General features: G+C 38.7%; 1 protein-coding gene across 6 annotated transcripts in view; it reads right to left on the reverse strand.

Moving 5' to 3' along the window:
• LOC124357474 (paired box protein Pax-6) overlaps positions 1 to 20,066 on the reverse strand; it is an 89,486-nt gene that overhangs the window by 37,690 nt on the left and 31,730 nt on the right. For 4 of the 6 annotated variants that reach the window (XM_046809309.1, XM_046809310.1, XM_046809305.1 and 1 more), the window contains exons 3-4: positions 13,570 to 13,798; positions 12,769 to 12,949 (exon numbers count right to left, since the gene is read on the reverse strand). In XM_046809309.1, coding sequence (XP_046665265.1) covers positions 12,769 to 12,949; positions 13,570 to 13,798 — 410 coding nt within the window. Of the gene's footprint in view, positions 1 to 12,768; positions 12,950 to 13,569; positions 13,802 to 20,066 lie in introns of all 6 variants that reach the window. The other 2 variants (XM_046809307.1, XM_046809308.1) reach the window with 1 other exon arrangement.

The raw sequence follows: 20,066 nt of genomic DNA on the forward strand, positions 1-20,066 counted from the left end.
TACATGAGGAACTACTCGATATTTGACAAATGTTTACAGAGTTGAGTAACGATGGATGTTGTATCTTGTACAACCGGCCGTTTACTATTCATGGGATTGAGACAGATATGGAAGAGGGTATTGTTAAAAACACAAACGGACGGTCAGAGAAACAAAGCTGGAGGAGCGGAGGAGCAGGGCGAGTCTTGTTGTTGGCTTTGATATCCCTAATGACCTCTCGCAGTTTAGTTAATTCCGCCGGAACACTCCTCACCTGCGCCTCAGTACAGACCGTTCTCCCTTTGGCAACACGTGCTACAGTTGATTGTAACACTTTACTACGAGTTTACAACACCGAACACAACGTTACGTATCATTCAGTTCAGGTGACCTAAACTAGCAATGAGTTTGTGAAGCTTCCGTCATTTTGGCAACACGTGCTACAGTTGATTGTAACACTTTACTACGAGTTTACAACACCGAAAACAACATTACGTATCGTTCAGTTCAGGTGACATAAACTAGCAATGAGTTTGTGAAGCTTCCGTCAGTTTGGCAACACGTGCTACAGTTGATTGTAACACTTTACTACGAGTTTACAACACCGAACACAACATTACGTATCGTTCAGTTCAGGTGACCTAAACTAGCAATGAGTTTGTGTGAAGCTTTCGTCGTCAGTTAGGCACCAAATATGAAGCATTTACACAAAATATAATGAGTCCTAAAGACATGTTTAAAGCCCACCACAAACCAAATAGAATACAGTAGTTTCTTAATGTTAAAAACATTCCCATAAAAATGCAAGGTATGAATTCCAAATGATACGTGAATAAATCAGTTAAGCTCTTTGATACAGTTTAATAAGATGCAGACGTAAAATTCGGTATATGTGTGACAAGAACGTAGTCAGGAAAAAAATTGGGGGATTAAGGCGACTGATATTTTTCGTAGTGGACAGAAAGTAAGGAAAGTACAGTCAATCGCTCATTCCAATTTTTTTCTTTAAAGGTTATTGACCCGTTTCAATGTTGAGGGCGATCTTTCAGCAGTACATGTCATTAATACTGAATTAATTAAATAATGATCGTTTGCTAAAAACATAATTGATAAGAAAATGAGTATGGTGAATGCATTGTTAAGGCAGATTATCCGCTGTATTATCTGCAGTGTAATTATTGAAATACGCCCCTTGGAACTTTATAGGCTAAGCTAAAGTTATGATCTTAAAATAAAAGTACTGAAAAATACACTACTGCTCTATAGTAGAATGTTTGAACTGAATAATTTGAAAAATGATTAACAATGGTAAAGAACAGATAAATATAGACTAGATCGGATGTGTCAATTATTTCACACTTAAAACTAATTAAGAATGAGTAAAGAAAGTCCCGATGCGGGCTCGTCAGTAGGTGTATAACGAGGAGAGCTCGGACTGCGCATAGTGCGCGCTGCTGGCAGTTGACACTGAGCCAAAAGCCAGAAAGGACATTTATTCGTGCCCATTGACGCAGCGGGAGTCGACAAATTGGGAATGCAATTGCCTAATGCCGGATAGCGGCATAACTCGCGACATGCCATGTAAAAAGCTGTATTAATTATGCAGTTGGCGTGATTGGGGCCGTCCCCCGCGCGCCGTGGCGTGTGAGTGCGTGTGTGCGCACATGCTCGCGCTAACTCGGTTAAAAACTGGCCGCGCCCGCGCCCTCTCCCGCCAACGCGCGACGTTGAATACACGTAACAATCTCCTCCATTGTCCAGACTGCATTGTTGTCCGATATACGTTTCTCGTACCCGCACTTCTGCTAATGATATCAGCTGTCGTCATCTTGTTGTTCTTTCCCAATCAAGTAATGACACGGCTCTGCCTCAAGTTACTGTGTTGGCAACTTTAGACTATTTGATACGCGAATAGACGCATTTAAGACTATTTACTCTTAAATTTTAGAGTGGTTCAAAATTTGGAAAACCTAATTTTTTATAAGCAGGATTATTTAGGAAAAATAAAATAAAGACACATTGTTTCTGTTTCCATAGGCCTATATGATCTCAATGTTTAAAACCTATCAAGTTAATAAATATGTACCTAAAGATTTATTTTCATCCACGCATAATAACTATACGATTGTTGAGGAAAGCCTACCATTTGTAATGAATGAGTTTAAATTTACCTCTAAACTATTGGATACGAAACAAAAGTTAGGAATGCTGTGTTTGGTAAATAATAAATAAGTTTTGACAGTAAATTATTGTGATTAATATCATGTATTGTGTAAATATTGTTAACCATTTTTAACATTTTTTAAATTACAAACTATATTAGAAAAACTCGTATAACTTGTCTTAAACTTTATATCTTCTTTATTAGAAACACGTTGCAAAAATTATTGTTACGTAACACTTATAACAAACCTATTATTAATTTTATATTGCAATAATCAAGTAAAAGTTATGTTAGACGGCCGAGCACATTTGAGAGTACTAAAACTAAAGAAACCGCACATGACGTCATTTACTACAATCTGTGGTTTCGTTGCTGTAAAAAATGTTTGACTCCACGAATAGATTTGTAGGAGAAATCCAACTCAATAGCAGTTGGCAGTGCACCGGAGCATCAGTGAGAGTGACGTCAAGTATAATCTGTGATGTCGGTGATGTGAAAAATGTTTGAACTCCATGAATGGATTAGCGAGAGAAATCCAGCCGAATAGCAGTGGCAGTGCACCAGAGCATCAGTGAGAGTGACGTCACTCAGTATAATCTGTGATGTCGGTGATGTGAAAAATGTTTGAACTCCATGAATGGATTAGCGAGAGAAATCCAGCCGAATAGCAGTGGCAGTGCACCAGAGCATCAGTGAGAGTGACGTCACTCAGTATAATCTGTAATGTCGGTGATGTGAAAAATGTTTGAACTCCATGAATGGATTAGCGAGAGAAATCCAGCCGAATAGCAGTGGCAGTGCACCAGAGCATCAGTGAGAGTGACGTCACTCAGTATAATCTGTGATGTCGGTGATGTGAAAAATGTTTGAACTCCATGAATGGATTAGCGAGAGAAATCCAGCCGAATAGCAGTGGCAGTGCACCGTAGCATCGGACTGTGATTACCAAGACCGTAACAGCAACCAAGCGCTACATCACAGTATAATCTGTGATATTGGCACAGGATGTGTGAAAAATGATCAAATTTCCCGTGTGAATTAGCGAGAGAAGTCGAGCCGAGTCGCAGTGGCAGTGCAGTCTGTGTTTACCGGGACTGCAACACAAACAGTGAATAATCAACAACGCTTTACCAATAATGAAATATCTCCTGTTGACACGCAAACACGCTGCAACAATAACGAGCCGCCTGATAAATTATACAGAGACCTTGTGCCGTGTTGATATCATTCTGTAAGTCACTTTTGGAGCTCCTGTGGCTTCAGTATGTTTGTTCAAATAAAATGTGGTTTAATTTTTACTATGCATGACTTAACCAATTGCTTCTGGACACTGAGTGAGTTTAAAAGTTACTTATAAACGTAAATGTTTTGTGTCCTGGAAATTCATACTATGTTTTAATTGATAGATACTTTTATTTATAGCGTTAACCTATCAAATATATTTGTTACTTTCATTCTTTTAGTAATTTTCTTTATAGGTAAGTTTCCCTGTACTGTTCTTATTGGAATTCTAAGTTCATGTTTTAAACGCCACAGATGAGAGATTTAAAAGATATTAAAGTTAGAGATTTAATGAGAAACATTATTATACTTGTACTGTACAATTTTATTTTTTTTTTAACGTAACAGAGATTTGTACTCTTTATTATTATTTTGATACCTTTTTTAGTTGAATAAAATTTTATTTTAAACCGTTTCGAAAGGTATTCAAAATATTAAAAAAAAACCAACGAAGAGTTGATGAAATAAATAATTAAATATATTTATATGTGTAGATATCAACTACAAAACTAAACAATACGTGGTACATTACTGGACAGAGGGTTTTCTAAAACAATCATGTGGTCTATTAGTCCAAATGGAAAATCAATGAATTAAATTTCTATCAATCAGAGAAGGTAGTGTAGAGATGAAAATAAACAACGCCACCCCCACCTGCACCTTAGCGGGTGTAATCAGGTGTCTACAGACAACAAACAACTGATACCGCGGCGCGGGGGGAACCAATTACAGGTGAAAATCAATTATAATCCGATCCGAGCGAAGCTGCCGAGAAGAGCGAGCTGCGGCTTGGCGCGGCGAGGCGCGGTAAGATGGCGGCCGGCCACGGTTCGGATTGGCTCGCATTATAGATTGAGGGGCCCCCCCTCTAACCCTCCCCTCACCACACTACAGTACAGTACAGTCTGAACAAATTATACAGGACACTTCACTTGAGCTATTGATCACCGGCTGTAATTGTTCCCCTGTTTTGTTTGGTATAATGAAAGACGCGAGTGAGGAACGGCCGAGTGTTCTCCAGTCAATAATTAACCTGCCGCCACCCCCTCCCCTCCCCGCGCTCGCCCACCCCCACAGATTAGCGGCCTGATTTGTTGGCGATCGCCCGATTGGCGGAGATAATGAAGTAACAAACTGTTCGCTTTCTTCCTGCTCTTTGAGTTTTGCCACAATTAAGCATCGGGTTGCTTCAAGTGTTGTTTGTAATACAGAAGATTGGTGGCGGCAACTGTTAACTTGACACCTACCATTTCCTTCTATTGTAACAATATTATGGGTAATTGTTTATTTGGTTACAACCGTACATCCATTAACCACAAAAATTATTACAATAGTTGCACGAAAATCCGGTGACCGTAATTATTAAGAAACATTTTTACAATTACAAATTTAATTCTATTATGTGATTAAAATACTCATTTTCAGATATTTATTTCGTTACTTAAAATGCATTTAATGTTTTCGTGATTCAGGAACGTTTCTTATATTAAATGCATTGCAACACAAATTATCACATAAGTTTTAAAGAAATTACTTCATGTGAAATAGTCTACGCTCAATAGAACTCAATCAATGTTAGTGTTGGATTAAAGCTTAATTTCATTAATTAATTCGCCATTTAGTGTTACAATAGGCATTTAAATGTATTGATGAATGTGATACATAATGATATGCTAGATTTGAACATGTTTTGTAAACAAATGTTTTTTGTCATATTTTTTTATTCTTTTTTAAGCCTAAGCTTTTAGTTATACCAGCTTCGAAGTACACTTGTTTTTATTTTTAAAACACGCATAACCCGTGATCTCTCAGTTAGAGAGCCGAGACTGACCATCAGTCTACGGAGGAAACAAAGTTTAAAATTCCATGTGATTTGTCCCATTTTTATTGCTTTGTCCAAAAGACTCAATCAGTTCTATTTTGTGGTCCAAGTGAGTGAACGGTACCATTGAAACAAATATTTGAAAATACAGTAAACAGAAAATGACAGAAAGAGACAATCACATAGCGCCTTCACATCTGGCGACGCAATTCAGAGGCATTACGGTTCGGCGGGATTTGCATATGTAACTAGGCGCTGACGACAAAGTAATTTACGAGAGCTACATAACTAGAGCCAATCGGCTAATATAATAACAGAGCCCTACAACAATGGCTCTAGAGCAATTGACTTTTACAAATTCATCCGAGCTTTTGTTGGCGGGATCAATCTTCTGTAGAGGGAGTGCCGTATAACAAGTAGTTATTTTACAAAAGAATCCCAAGTATAATAAGTTGAGATCGGCGCGGCGTGTGCATAACGATGAATCCAATTATTTCGCTTACCAAGGGTTGAAAGGCACTCTCCACCAACCCCCGTGAAAAAATATTAGAGTTGGGAGATGAGCCATTCCCCTCCCCCTCCGCCCTCTCTAGCCACCCCTCCAACTCAAACACGGCGCTGTTTACAAAATAATCCTCGGTCTTGGAGGGCTTTACCACTGTTACTCGACTCATTGGGCTCTGGCCGTCGCCATATTGTTCCCATCAATATTAATATTTCCAGACAATAAATATCATTTCATTGTAAGATACAGGACGCTTGAAACTGTAGACATAAAGATGGGATGATAAAAGGTATTATATTACTCCTGGAAAAACTGTTAAACAAGGTTGTGTACTTGTTTGGTACGTGTTAGGAAAATTCAAAAATTAGAAAATATGTTGAAGTTTATTTTATAAATACGTAGTTGCTACAAATATTCTATGGCAAATCCTCAAAATAATTTATATCATGTCCAAGATTATCATTGCTCGATTTCAGTCAAATCATTGACTGTCATTTTAGTCAAGTTTTAGTAATTTTAATGGATTTGTGACTTTAAAAATAATTAATCAACTGACGAAAGTTACTAAGTTTACTGTTTTATTTGTATGGCAATTCAGTTAGTCTCCAATATAAACGAAAGTATTTGTGAAGAAAGTTACAGTAGACCAGACATAAACTGCACTGCCTCCAGAAGTTTCTTTGGAATATAAAAATACATATTCAAAACCGAACACAAAGAGCAATAAAATGTAGTGTAGACAAATTCCTGGGAAAAGATTCCTCTCTCTCCCTACCATTCCTGTAGTCTCACCCTCCATACCGATCAATCACCGGTGGGGGGGGGGGAGAGGTTGTTGGCCGGTGTGAACATTGTAGGAATATTTCCTATCTTGTAAATTTTTTAGCAATACTCTGAAGACAAGATTATCTGCCCAATTGTAAAACTAACAAATAGTATCATATTCATAAAGTTTTTATTTGCATTATTTAATACCAAATTGTGAATTTCATTTTAATATTATGTATAGGGTAGTATTATGTATTCTCTTATCATTCTTAGTTGGGGATTTAAAGTTTAGATAGTAATGTTGTCCTGTTTTATTTTAACTTACCAATAGCTGCGCCACCAAAGTTTGTTTATTTTGTCATAGAATGTTTTATTTTTCTAAACAGGCTTAGCCATGAAGGTTTTTCACCCATCATAATCTTAATACATAAAATGAATTAATTATTTATTTTTATATTTATTATTAATTAATTTATAATAAATAATAATATAAAAGTATTATTATTTTACTTTAAGTGCAAAGTCTTTTTTGCTGGAAAAGAGTATGTAAAATATGTAAACGAATGGAAAGGAAATACAAATTATTCTTAATAAAATACAAGGAAACCTCGGATCTAATTAATTGCCATTAGCGCTAATTAATTGGGATTCTAAGAACAAAATGTATACTATTTAGTTTTTAAGCACTGAAAAATAAACATAAAAGTATTTACTATTAATATTTTGTTTATCACAAAATAATTATCCTATAGGCCTGTATAACGATATTGTTTGGTACTTTTTAATTTACATTTGTGGTGCTGGTTACGCCTACTTCTACTCTATACCAAACGTCACACGCAGCATTAGAAAAGCGTATTACATAAATAAGTTTAAAGTTTGTTGATTACTTATAATTTACATTTGTGGTGCTGGTTACGCCTACTTCTACTCTATACCAAACGTCACACGCAGCATTAGAAAAGCGTATTACATAAATAAGTTTAAAGTTTGTTGATTACTTATAATTTACATTTGTGGTGCTGGTTACGCCTACTTCTACTCTATACCAAACGTCACACGCAGCATTAGAAAAGCGTATTACATAAATAAGTTTAAAGTTTGTTGATTACTTATAATTTACATTTGTGGTGCTGGTTACGCCTACTTCTACTCTATACCAAACGTCACACGCAGCATTAGAAAAGCGTATTACATAAATAAGTTTAAAGTTTGTTGATTACTTATAATTTACATTTGTGGTGCTGGTTATGCCTACTTCTACTCTATACCAAACGTCACACGCAGCATTAGAAAAGCGTATTACATAAATAAGTTTAAAGTTTGTTGATTACTTATAATTTTCATAAACGCGATATTTTAATGACATTTAATGACTTCAAGTGCTCAGTAATCTCGTTGACAACTAATTGTTTTGAAGAAACAAATATTAAGATTCCAATTAAAACCCAGTGGTCCCCAAAAAGCAGTATAGTGTTTTACGTTTAACGCAAGCAAAAGCTGTTATCCCCGGGGAAGACGGGAGAGCGGGCTCGATCCCCTCACGCACGCACGCACGCGCGCTCGCACCCCACATTCGATATTTAGAGGGAGAGATCCTCCGCTAGATTAAAATCTGGCCAAATTATACTGGATGTGTATTTTGATATAAAAAGGCTCGGCGGCGCCGGGCCGGGGGCGTGATGCCGATCAAAATGGCGGCCGACAGAGCAGGGGCTGTTTTTGGCTGATTTTGTCGGTAATGTGGCGAGACTGAGACCTGTTTCATGGGTCCTTGCTCTGTAACCTTGTCACCTTTCCACCTGACCAGAACAGTCTCCGCAAATTATTTCGTTGACTTTCTTCATTCCTCGGAAAACAACTGTTTACTCCGCGAACTACATGAACTATTTTGTTACTTGTGATCTTCATACCAACCACCTTTATAATAAGCCGTTATTTACTGCACTGTGTAAAGTTTTTATAATAACTAATATTTTACACCGTAAAATACAGACAAAAGTAGTGAGAATATTAAATTTCAAACATAATGTTACAAGCATAGGCTATAAAGCCTGACAAAATGACAAAGTCGTTAGGTAAATAGTCAGTACTACTTAAACAAGACATTGTGGCCTTTTTGTTCAATTTTAGGTCTTCTTTCAAACCGTACTATAGTAATAATTCCTTGAGTGGAAATTCAAAGTTTAAGTTCAATAATCCTAGCGGAAGAGAGGGCTTCTAGTAATTTATATAGAGTTATTATTTTATTACTTTATTTATGACTTGTTACGAAGTCATTGAATAAGCCGACAACTGACGCGTTATAAAGATTTACCACTCTTCAAAACATGTATTTTATTCACAAAGGAGTTTAATTCAAATTTGTCTCCTTAAAAAGGTCTTAAAATAGGTTTCCAGAGAATTGTCGCGTTATTTACTTTTTGAGCAATCCATGTGTTGTTTGATTTTGATAAGAGTGGTATCAGCAAGATCTTGGAAATTTCTTGGAATTTACAACTAATTACATATAAGAGCCGACCATAAGACAAACGTTGGCACAACTACCTGGCCGTTACATGAGGGGGGAGGGTGACGCACACAAGAATAGCCACAGGAAGGGGTATACGACTGTCATGTGTCACAGTGTATTGTTGTCACATTTCCTGGCTACTAAAAACCTCCTCAAGCAGTATTATGCTAATCGATCTATTTGTTTCACCTCTTGCAGACATTAGTTCCACTACTTTAATCCAATGTCCCTTTTTGTTGTCCTCCCTTCGACCACCCTGGACAGGGACATTATTGTTCCTACATACTAAGGGCTGTGCTTTCTAAGTATGTTAGTAGCAAGCTCAAGTTCATAAAAAACAACAACTGTATGCAGTAAAGATTGTACTTTATGATTTCCACTGTTGTACCTATATTAATTTAAAATATAGACAAATATAAAAAATTGAACCAATTAAATTTGTGAGAATTCCTGTGAGCTTCTATTATCTGATTCTCTTTAATAAGATGTAATGCAAATATTTGACAAAACCCAAATAGCTTGTATGAAAAAAGTGTGAAAGTACAGATGATTGGAAAATTTTGAGTAAACCAATAAAATGTTTCAATTAAAAATGTAACAAATACAACAGATATATTCTTGGTACTTATACGATTTATTGGCAATGAATTTACAGATTAGTGTGATTAATAGATATTAATTAATAAGATGAATCTAAATTATTAAAGATCACCCCAGAAAGACTCGCCAACACCATGGCTACCTGATCAGATCGGATGTTAATGACAAATAATAAATTAACAGGAGTGTACAGACCGTGTAGTTAATTAACCTGATATGATTGTAAAGTACATATGAGGAACATAACAAGGGTGTGGAGAACCAGGCACATATTGAAAGGAATAATTTTACAACCAGAGAATAAAATTAGTAATGGAATAACACTGCACAACACTTTGACTCCAGAAATATATGGTCTACTTAGCAAGCTACTCAAATTGGAATTCTATAGGAATAATCATACCTTATACTGTTTTTCTATACGCTCTATATGCTTATAGCAATTCTGTAAAGTTAATTACAGCTCTATATGACATTGCGGTCCGATTTAATTATTGATAAGTTGGAATATTTTGTTTTTATTTGCCTGTACTAATGCTGTCTTGATTTTCGCCCAAAAGAACAATGTCAAGTTTAAACTCTTTATGGCCTTATTTTTAGACGTAAAATCATGGGGGGTCTGATAATTACAAAACATTCAAACTCTCTTTACTTTTTCCTATATATTTATTTCTTACTCAAATGAAAATAACAATTTGTTTTTTAAATTCACCGTTTGAATATTATAAAACTAAACAGTACACTAAAGTTTAAAAGCGTTTGGATACATACTAATAGTATATTTAAAATGAGATACCTTTCACAATTCTACGATTAAAATAAGTTCATAAAGCTTTAGAAACTGAACATTATTCTAGGGGAGTAAAATTCAAGGTCTTATCATTCTCGACAACTGGCTCTCAGGAAAGTGTCATGGCATTACTATATCTTCCCTTTATAGGTTAGAATACATAAAAACAATTAAAAACTGAATGGTACTCGACACAGACAGGATATTATCCTTTGCAGATTGTTTGAACCTATCTGTAGCCTAATCCTTTTATTCTACACCATTGTTGCATACCCAAAATTCAGATCGTTTTAATTTTTAATGCACAAGTGAAACTTCTTGTTACAAAATATTCCTCAAAGTATTACATTTTTTTAATGTGCTCTCAAATAACGTAATAATAGAACAATGTCTTGTGAGTGATGAGTGAGTGATGTGCCTTATACTATGTACAACGAAAGTGTAAGAAACTTTCCACAAAACGTGTTTCAGTCAATTACTAAATTGAGTTGTCAAAATCAAAATGTAAACCGTGCCTAATGGATGAGTGAGGCGCCGTGAGTAAAGCCAAGGTAGTGAGCGTGTAGGCTGCGGGGTGTGTAATGTCAACCCATTAAGGAGATATTGTGGGGTAACCCGATACAGAGAACAGAACCCTTAACCCCCGGCCTGGCTGTAATACGGCTTTGCCCCGCGGGGCTTCTGTAAACACGCGCGGCCAGAGCCTCCTCCACCTACACATCGATAACCTATTGACTCTCCTTCACCTTAGACCTGCTCACCTCTCTGACAAGTCACCGGTCAGGGTAACCTGGCATTCCTGCAGTCTCCTCCACCTACACATCGATAACCTATTGACTCTCCTTCGCCTTAGACCTGCTCACCTCTCTGACAAGTCACCGGTCAGGGTAACCTGGCATTCCTGCAGTCTCCTCCACCTACACATCGATAACCTATTGACTCTCCTTCGCCTTAGACCTGCTCACCTCTCTGACAAGTCACCGGTCAGGGTAACCTGGCATTCCTGCAGTCTCCTCCACCTACACATCGATAACCTATTGACTCTCCTTCGCCTTAGACCTGCTCACCTCTCTGCAAAGTCACCGGTCAGGGTAACCTGGCATTCTTGCAGTCTCCTCCACCTACACATCGATAACCTAATGACTCTCCTTCACCTTAGATCTGCTCACGTCTCTGACAAGTCACCGGTCAGGGAAACCTGGCATTCCTTGCAGTCTCCTCCACCTACACATCGATAACCTAATGACTCTCCTTCACCTTAGACCTGCTCACCTCTCTGCAAAGTCACCGGTCAGGGTAACCTGGCATTCTTGCAGTCTCCTCCACCTACACATCGATAACCTAATGACTCTCCTTCACCTTAGATCTGCTCACCTCTCTGACAAGTCACCGGTCAGGGTAACCTGGCATTCCTGCAGTCTCCTCCACCTACACATCGATAACCTATTGACTCTCCTTCGCCTTAGACCTGCTCACCTCTCTGACAAGTCACCGGTCAGGGTAACCTGGCATTCCTGCAGTCTCCTCCACCTACACATCGATAACCTATTGACTCTCCTTCGCCTTAGACCTGCTCACCTCTCTGCAAAGTCACCGGTCAGGGTAACCTGGCATTCTTGCAGTCTCCTCCACCTACACATCGATAACCTAATGACTCTCCTTCACCTTAGACCTGCTCACCTCTCTGCAAAGTCACCGGTCAGGGTAACCTGGCATTCTTGCAGTCTCCTCCACCTACACATCGATAACCTAATGACTCTCCTTCACCTTAGATCTGCTCACGTCTCTGACAAGTCACCGGTCAGGGAAACCTGGCATTCTTGCAGTCTCCTCCACCTACACATCGATAACCTAATGACTCTCCTTCACCTTAGACCTGCTCACCTCTCTGCAAAGTCACCGGTCAGGGTAACCTGGCATTCTTGCAGTCTCCTCCACCTACACATCGATAACCTAATGACTCTCCTTCACCTTAGATCTGCTCACGTCTCTGACAAGTCACCGGTCAGGATATCCTGGCATTCCTTGAGCCTCCTCCACCTACAAATCGATAACCTATTGACTCTCCTTCACCTTACACCTGCTCACCTCCCTGAAAATTCACGGGTCAGGGTATCCTGAGATTCCTGGTGTCTCCTCCACCTACACATTTATAGCTTATTGACTCTCCTTCACCTTAGACCTCCTAACTTTCTTCAAAAGTTAATGGTTAGAGTCGGCACACATTTCTTATCTTCCTCCACCACATAGATCCACATTTATAACGTACTGAGTCTCTTCTTAATTGACCTGTTCTCCTCTCAACTCAAACATATAAAGTTAGGAATAGTAACCGAATAACACTCACGGATGGGATGTTGTCGTTGGTGCAGACGCCCTCAGACAGCAAGCGGTCGCGGATCTCCCAGGCGAAAATCGACGGGCACTCGCGCTTGTAGTCGGCTATCTTGGTGACCACGCCGTTGGTAGCAACCCGTGGCTTGGACCCACCGATGGCTCGGGGCTTGATCGATCCCGTCTCGTAATATCTGGAACAAGGATGAAGATGTAAGCCTTACACACAACTGTAGGAGGCAATAATAGAAGTGAAGAGTAACACAGGCTTGAGCTCATCAAACCTACTTCAATACTCGACTTAGAGATCTAAAAATGTATTGTAAATTACAAACGCAGATACAAAATGTATTATGTGATTTTCACTAATTCCCTGATAATTTTGGGGGCATTTTATCAAAAAATCAATAATCTTACAAGGTACCATTACAATATCAAATTTGTATTTCTTCCTCGTCCCAACAGCTTTAGCAAGTTATGTATAGTACTGTATATTGTAATCCATTCACTATATTGTGTTGTTTGGGAGTGGCTTTGAGGAGAATTTAGAACTTTAACGTTACGTTGTAGGTTGATTAAAAATGTCCAAATTGAGGCATCAAAAAACATGTCATACATTTTCTTAAACAATAAAACGCTTTTGTTACTTTTTTCATAATGTCCTAAAGAATTATCAAGTTATGTCTATGATTCCAGATCGTCTCTAAATATGATTTCCAAGAAACGTTCAAGTGATATTTCAAGAACAGAACAATAAGAAACCAATGAATTATATTTTTAAATAAATTATAAACACATTTCGATTCCGACTGACCTGCCAAGTATCTTGGAGACGCAGCCGTTGCTGACCTGCAGGATGCGGGAGATGTCGCAGGGCCGGGCCCCGGAGTGGGCGAGCTCCACGATCTTCTGGCGGGTGGAGTCGGGCAGCGGCCGGCCGTTCACGTAGACGCCCCCGAGCTGGTTGATGCCCGAGTGGCCTGCCGTAGAACACCCGAACAGCGAGCTCTGGGCCATCGCCGCCGCCGCACTGCAGTGCTCTTCTTCTAGCAACAGACGGACTTCATCAAGATACTTGTACACTCAACAGCTAGACCTACACTAGCTACAGTTACATTAACATAAGCAGTATTGCGATTTTGAAGCAAGCTAAAACGAACCAATACACATTTACATTTCGTCAGATTTCAGATGAGCTGGAGCTAAACTCAACATTCACGTTGATTCAATCCTTCCCCCACCATAAGTAAAGTTTTTTTATATCTTCAGGCAAACATGGTTCTAAATTCCAGGAGTCAAGACTGTGACAGCGTCACATTTCAGACACTGCACTAAGAGAAAGATGAACTGGATCTAAACTCAACATTCACGTTGATTCAATCCTTCCCCCACCATAAGTAAAGTTTTTTTATATCTTCAGGCAAACATGGCTCCAAATTCCAGGAGTCAAGACTGTGACAGCGTCACATTTCAGACACTGCACTAAGAGAAAGATGAGCTGGAGCTAAACTCAACATTCATATTGATTACACCCTTCCCACCATAGCTCAGGGTTTTTATCTCTTCAGGCAAACATGGCTCCAAATTCCAGGAGTCAAGACTGTGACAGCGTCACATTTCAGACACTGCACTAAGAGAAAGATGAGCTGGAGCTAAACTCAACATTCATATTGATTACACCCTTCCCACCATAGCTCAGGGTTTTTATCTCTTCATGCAAACATGGCTCCAAATTCCAGGAGTCAAGTCTGCGGCAGCGTCACATTTCAGACACTGCACTAAGAGAAAAATGAGCTGGATCTAAACTCAACATTCACGTTGATTCAATCCTTCCCCCACCATAGCTCAGGGTTTTTATCTCTTCAGGCAAACATGGCTCAAAATTCCAGGAGTCAAGTCTGCGACAGCGTCACATTTCAGACACTGCACTAAGAGGAAGGTGATTTGGAGTTAAAACTCAACGTTCACATCGATTCAACATTTACCACCACAGCTAATTATGTGTTTACATTTTCATCAGTAGGACGTATTATTGTAGTTTGTCTAAAAATCAATGCGAATTTATTTTAAAATAAATCCAATAAATCGAAATATGTAACATGAATTCTCATAGGTGGAAACCCAAAATATCTTTTGTTTATACCTTGACACCCTTTTAAAAATTAAATTTTACTGCATAAAGAGTGTGTTTAACTTTGAGGTGCAGACCGTTCCACTCTTGCATGTTCCAACTTCAATTGCATAGGATACACACTAAATTTGTATTTTCAGTTACCCTAGATTAGCCTAATTATATTGATTACTATTATTCCCTGCTAGAGTGGTATACACTACAAAAAACCTGTTTATTTCTGATTATAGAAAAGTTTGATAATTAAATTGATCATATTAAGAAAATCAGACTCAAAGGCAGTATCACAACTGACACTCTAAAGCTTTGAAATGGCCGTGATGGTGGCAACAGAAAACTAAACACAGTAGATATTTAAACATCAGATAAAGTGGATATTACAAAATTGAAGTGGGAGAGACGAACGATGTACCTGAATAGATTCAGGAAATCGAGGACTTTAACGAAGGGAAATATTCATACTGCTGTGATAGTGATGATTATAAGACGATTATAATTCTGCATTCATCTTTCAGTAACTTTTTCTGGGTTAGACTCATTAACAAGCGGAAGTCTGGAGAGAACTTCCTGACTCGATTTTCGTTTTGAAAGCAACTTGTTTCCAATAATATTTGTCTCAAAGCTCGACAATTAAGTTCGTGTTTATTTATCTCGCGGTCAAACTACGTGTGCGTAGCTCGAGGTATGGTAACAATTATAAATAGCTTTGCCAATCGGACTACTTACCGAGAGATTATCGAGACGTCGCGGAATGCGATACACCATACTACTCTCCTTTTAAAACTGGACCAATTAATTGTACAATTTAAGGTGGGTTATCTGATCTGTAACGGAATGCCGAGGTTTGTAACAGTGAAGAATCTTTGAGACGGATAATTTTTTACGGGTTCAAACGTTGGGGCCAATCAGAAAATAGCATCTCGGGTATCGGGTGACAAGGACCGGCCGCGGATTAGGGTCCTCGCTGCCTCTGCCGCAGCCCTGCCCCGAGTCGAGACTACCGTCAAGCCCGCCGCCTCGCCGCCACCGTCACAGCCACTACATTAAATTCCTTTTATACAACTAATCTTCTTAGTGCGGACTCGTCGATATCCATCTGCACCCCCGTCAGGTGCTGCAGCCGCCGCGCCGCCACTCAAAGGGTGGAGATTTGTTTTACGGATTATGCGAGGGTAACACTGTGATCGAATGTAAATTACAATGAACGTGAAATAGGATCCTGCGAGCACCTATTAAATAATATCTACGCTTTTCCATATACAATGTGAAGGAAACATTGAGTGAACGATAATAAATATAGGTACCGATATGTTATGTAATGTATATCACATATCCATAGCAAATCCACAAACGAACTTAATCGGAAGGTACCTCCATTGGCGAGTTAGTTAAAAATGTAACTTTTCGTACAGCATTTCAATAGCTTACGGTTTTTTATATAAATATTACAACAATGTTGCTTTCCTTGAAAGCAAAAAGTCCCTCATGAAATTTTAATTTAATTTTTGGAGTATTTGATTCCAAAGTTCTATGCGGAATGCAATTAAGAGCACTCAGCTACCCAAATCAGTAACAATAATTTTGACCAACGCTATCCTCGTAAGCAATATTTGAGATTATGGCCTTCAAATAGACAATATCACAATTCCACAAATTAATTATTGATCACTGAATATGTCGGGGAAAATTAGCGCTAGCTACCCAATTTTTATAAATGGATTACTTACGTACTCTAAAAGCAATAAACACATTTTACAAAACAACGACTTTTATTTTGTATAACACACATTTTGTCTAAAATAATCTCATCTGAAAAGATAAGGAAACATTGGAAACAAATACAAAACCTTCTGAAGGTTAATTTATATTCAGCGTTTGCTGTCTATGGTTGATTGTAGGGGACCATTATTTAAGAATAATCACTCGTTCGTGCTTACTATTGATTAGTGTTGTATGGCTGAGTAGACGACTTTATACATCTAAACACTTTACTACAGTTTGTTAAGTTGGATACGGTAACTTTGACACAAATAAAGTAAAATTGAATATTTTCATTCCTCTCAGATGTAAAAAATTGTAACTGAAGAAATTGACATAAACTAGAAGAAGGTGATTCAAATTATTCACAAATTGTTCTTGTCGCCGTATCAGGGGAAACAAAGAGCTCTTCGCTTTGAAACGTTTATTATTAAAAACGAGAACGATCTTTTGTGAAACCGTTCAGGGGGGAAATACGGATACATTTTAACAAGAGCAGCATTTGTTAAATAAACCTCGGTGACGAGAGAAGACGTCAGTTATGGGGCGAAATACTTAGGCTATTGTCTTTATTGAGCGTTCGGCAGCACAATTTGGCAACCCTGCTAAGGAAATGATCGGATCTGGCAACGCTGCCTCCACCGCCGCTGTAATCGCTTTCCATTATTTCCCGCGTCTATTTTCCACTGTAATTGTCAGCAGTTGTTCTCGGCTTGTTGAATCTCAGCTGCTTTCATTCCACGGCCTTGTCGATTCCGACAACACACTGCCACATAAATATGAATACGGGTATGCCAAGGTTAAATTCTGCACACTACACGTTTGTTGAAAATTATCTTTAGATATCGTGTTATGTATGAATAACGTTTTTAGGAGAGAAACAATACTAAGTTATTTTAAAAGAGACGATAAATTTTGACCTTCAAATAACGTACTTAAATGGGTTTATAATTTTAAATGTTGAAGTGACTTACTTATAAACACTATTGGACACTCTTTATGAAGAATGCTAATTTAATTCATAGCTTTCCAACCATTCTAAGGTAGTTTATTAGATTTTTACCGGCCAAATTTGTCGCGATGTCACTGTAAAATCGTAGCAACCAACGTTAATCCTGGCTGCAGGGTTCCAACATACTCTATCTCTTAACTACTATGAATCCACATTTCAGTACAAGGCCATCACAATGATTCACCATCAGGGATTTCCTTTAAAATTATTTTTAGTCAAGTACCTTAGAAAATACCACGCATAAGAATAAACTCTATATTGTCTAATTGGTCTTTTTAAAGACAACGATTTTAGTAATATGCAAACCTTGAATCTCCCTTCCCATCATACAGTTTTCCTCAAATTATTAACAGTTTGTTCACGTATTTGTACTTGCTATAGGACTAAACTTTCTTTTACAATTCATAGTTGTTTCCAAATATTTTTGAAATCACGTAAGTTACCTCGCAGAACAGATCTGAAGTTATCGACCGAAACAAAAAATCTGGATACGCAGCCCTCGAATCTATGAGGGATGGGGGCGGGGGCGAGGGACACAAAAGGGCGATTACCGTGATTGTGATCGGCTCGGTTTACCTGTGGCTTATCACACCTGTCCTCCCTCCCTCCACTTATATCTCGAGCCCTTCATATTTCTATAGGGCTTAGGGGCGATACCTCAGCCCGCAGACTCGCGCGGAGTGCCACAATGACTCCTCTTCAGCTATACCGCGACTGCGGCTTATTGCTCCCTGTCATCCGACGTGCAAACCGCTGGTTTATATGAGGCTTAGGGGCGATACCTCAGCCAGCAGACTCGCGCGGAGTGCCACTGACTCCTCTTCAGCTAAACCGCGACTGCGGCTTATTGCTCCCTGTTATCCGACGTGCAAACCGCTGGCTTAGATGAGGCTTAGGTCATGTCAGCAGGTGTTTGTGCATGTCTCCACCGGATTAAAGAACTTGAATGAGAAGTAGAATACCAAGTGCATCATATGTTAAAAATGGCCACCCGCCATTGAAATTACTCTACAAACAGCTGCTATATTAAATGTTTCTTTCTCCTTAAGCCAGTGAAGAAACTAGTATCGGGTAAAAGCACTTATCGTTGGAGCATATATGATTGATCATAACACCGGATATAATCAAGTCTTGTGCGATCATTCTGTGCTCATAATGACCACACTGAGTGCTCACCTCCCACTCCGTGGTGATATTACTAGTTAACTCCTAAAAAATTTCATAAAGTCATTTACTTAAAATTTTTGATTGTTAAAATCATTGAAAATGTAAAAGTAAGCATTCAAAAAGTTCAATAAATTAAAGAAACGTCTAGGTATCAGAAAAATGTATTTATACATAAATGATAAAGAAGTATGTATTATTAAAACAAAACATGTACCGTATATCATACATGAATGTGTAACATGCGTGTTCTTACATGCTACGCAAGTTTTCATGATTCCTTCGTGATTTCCTCGTACTCTGTATGAAGATGTAGAGAAGAGTTGATGTCCGATGCGGTGGAGTGCGACATTCCGGTGTACCACGGCACCCGGCACGGCAAGGCGCTGGCGGTGGTGGAATGGCATTCCGCGGCGGCGGGAACGTATCGACCCGCGACAATGGGGGTGTTTTGATTGCGACGACGGGGGATGAAATTGGATCTGTCAATCAAGTACGTCGACGCCTGCTGCCGCTTCCCACGCACGGCGCGGAGCCGCTTCCGACCCGACAATATGGAATTTTCTCAGACGTATTTAAGGATAACTCCGGGTCGGCGAAGTTTGTCAATATCTCGAGTTGCGGAGTCAAGATGGCGGCCAGACACGTCCTTATTGAATCCTTCCCGCCTTTACTCGAGCAGAGCGTCGGCAGCTGCGACTCGGGAATGTCGAGTTTAACGCTATCCGGTTTTGATTTTCTATCGAGAAGACGGATTTATTCGCGAGGTATGATTTTCATGCTGTCAGTCAACTTTCGTCGATTGTGTACTGCCGTACTGACGAGGCGGAGTTCACGTCTACACAATACACCGAGAAAGAACTTCGTGTATTACGTTCCAAGTTCATTGGTGTGCGTAATCGACTTAATTGCATGTAATTTTTTACGCAGCTTACACAATAGGCTGTCAATCTTTCTGTAAATTACAATTTTGTTTGTTACATTGTTTACTTCTCACGTGGATGAAACCTAAACAATATCAGCAAATTTAAAGACAAAACAACGTGTAATGGACCTTAAATTGGAAATCGGTCTAAAAATGTAAGGAGAAAACCTATTTTTACATTGCGCATTTTCTAATAAAATAAAGTGTTCGTTTCAGAAACAACCCTGATATTTTTATATGAGGATTGGTTAAGCAAGTTGTGGGAGTAATGTATTAATACGAGTATATAATTTAAAACGTTTTAATTGCAAAAACATTTGT

The sequence above is a fragment of the Homalodisca vitripennis genome, chromosome 3 (assembly GCF_021130785.1).
Source record: "Homalodisca vitripennis isolate AUS2020 chromosome 3, UT_GWSS_2.1, whole genome shotgun sequence".
NCBI classification, from domain to species: domain Eukaryota; kingdom Metazoa; phylum Arthropoda; class Insecta; order Hemiptera; family Cicadellidae; genus Homalodisca; species Homalodisca vitripennis.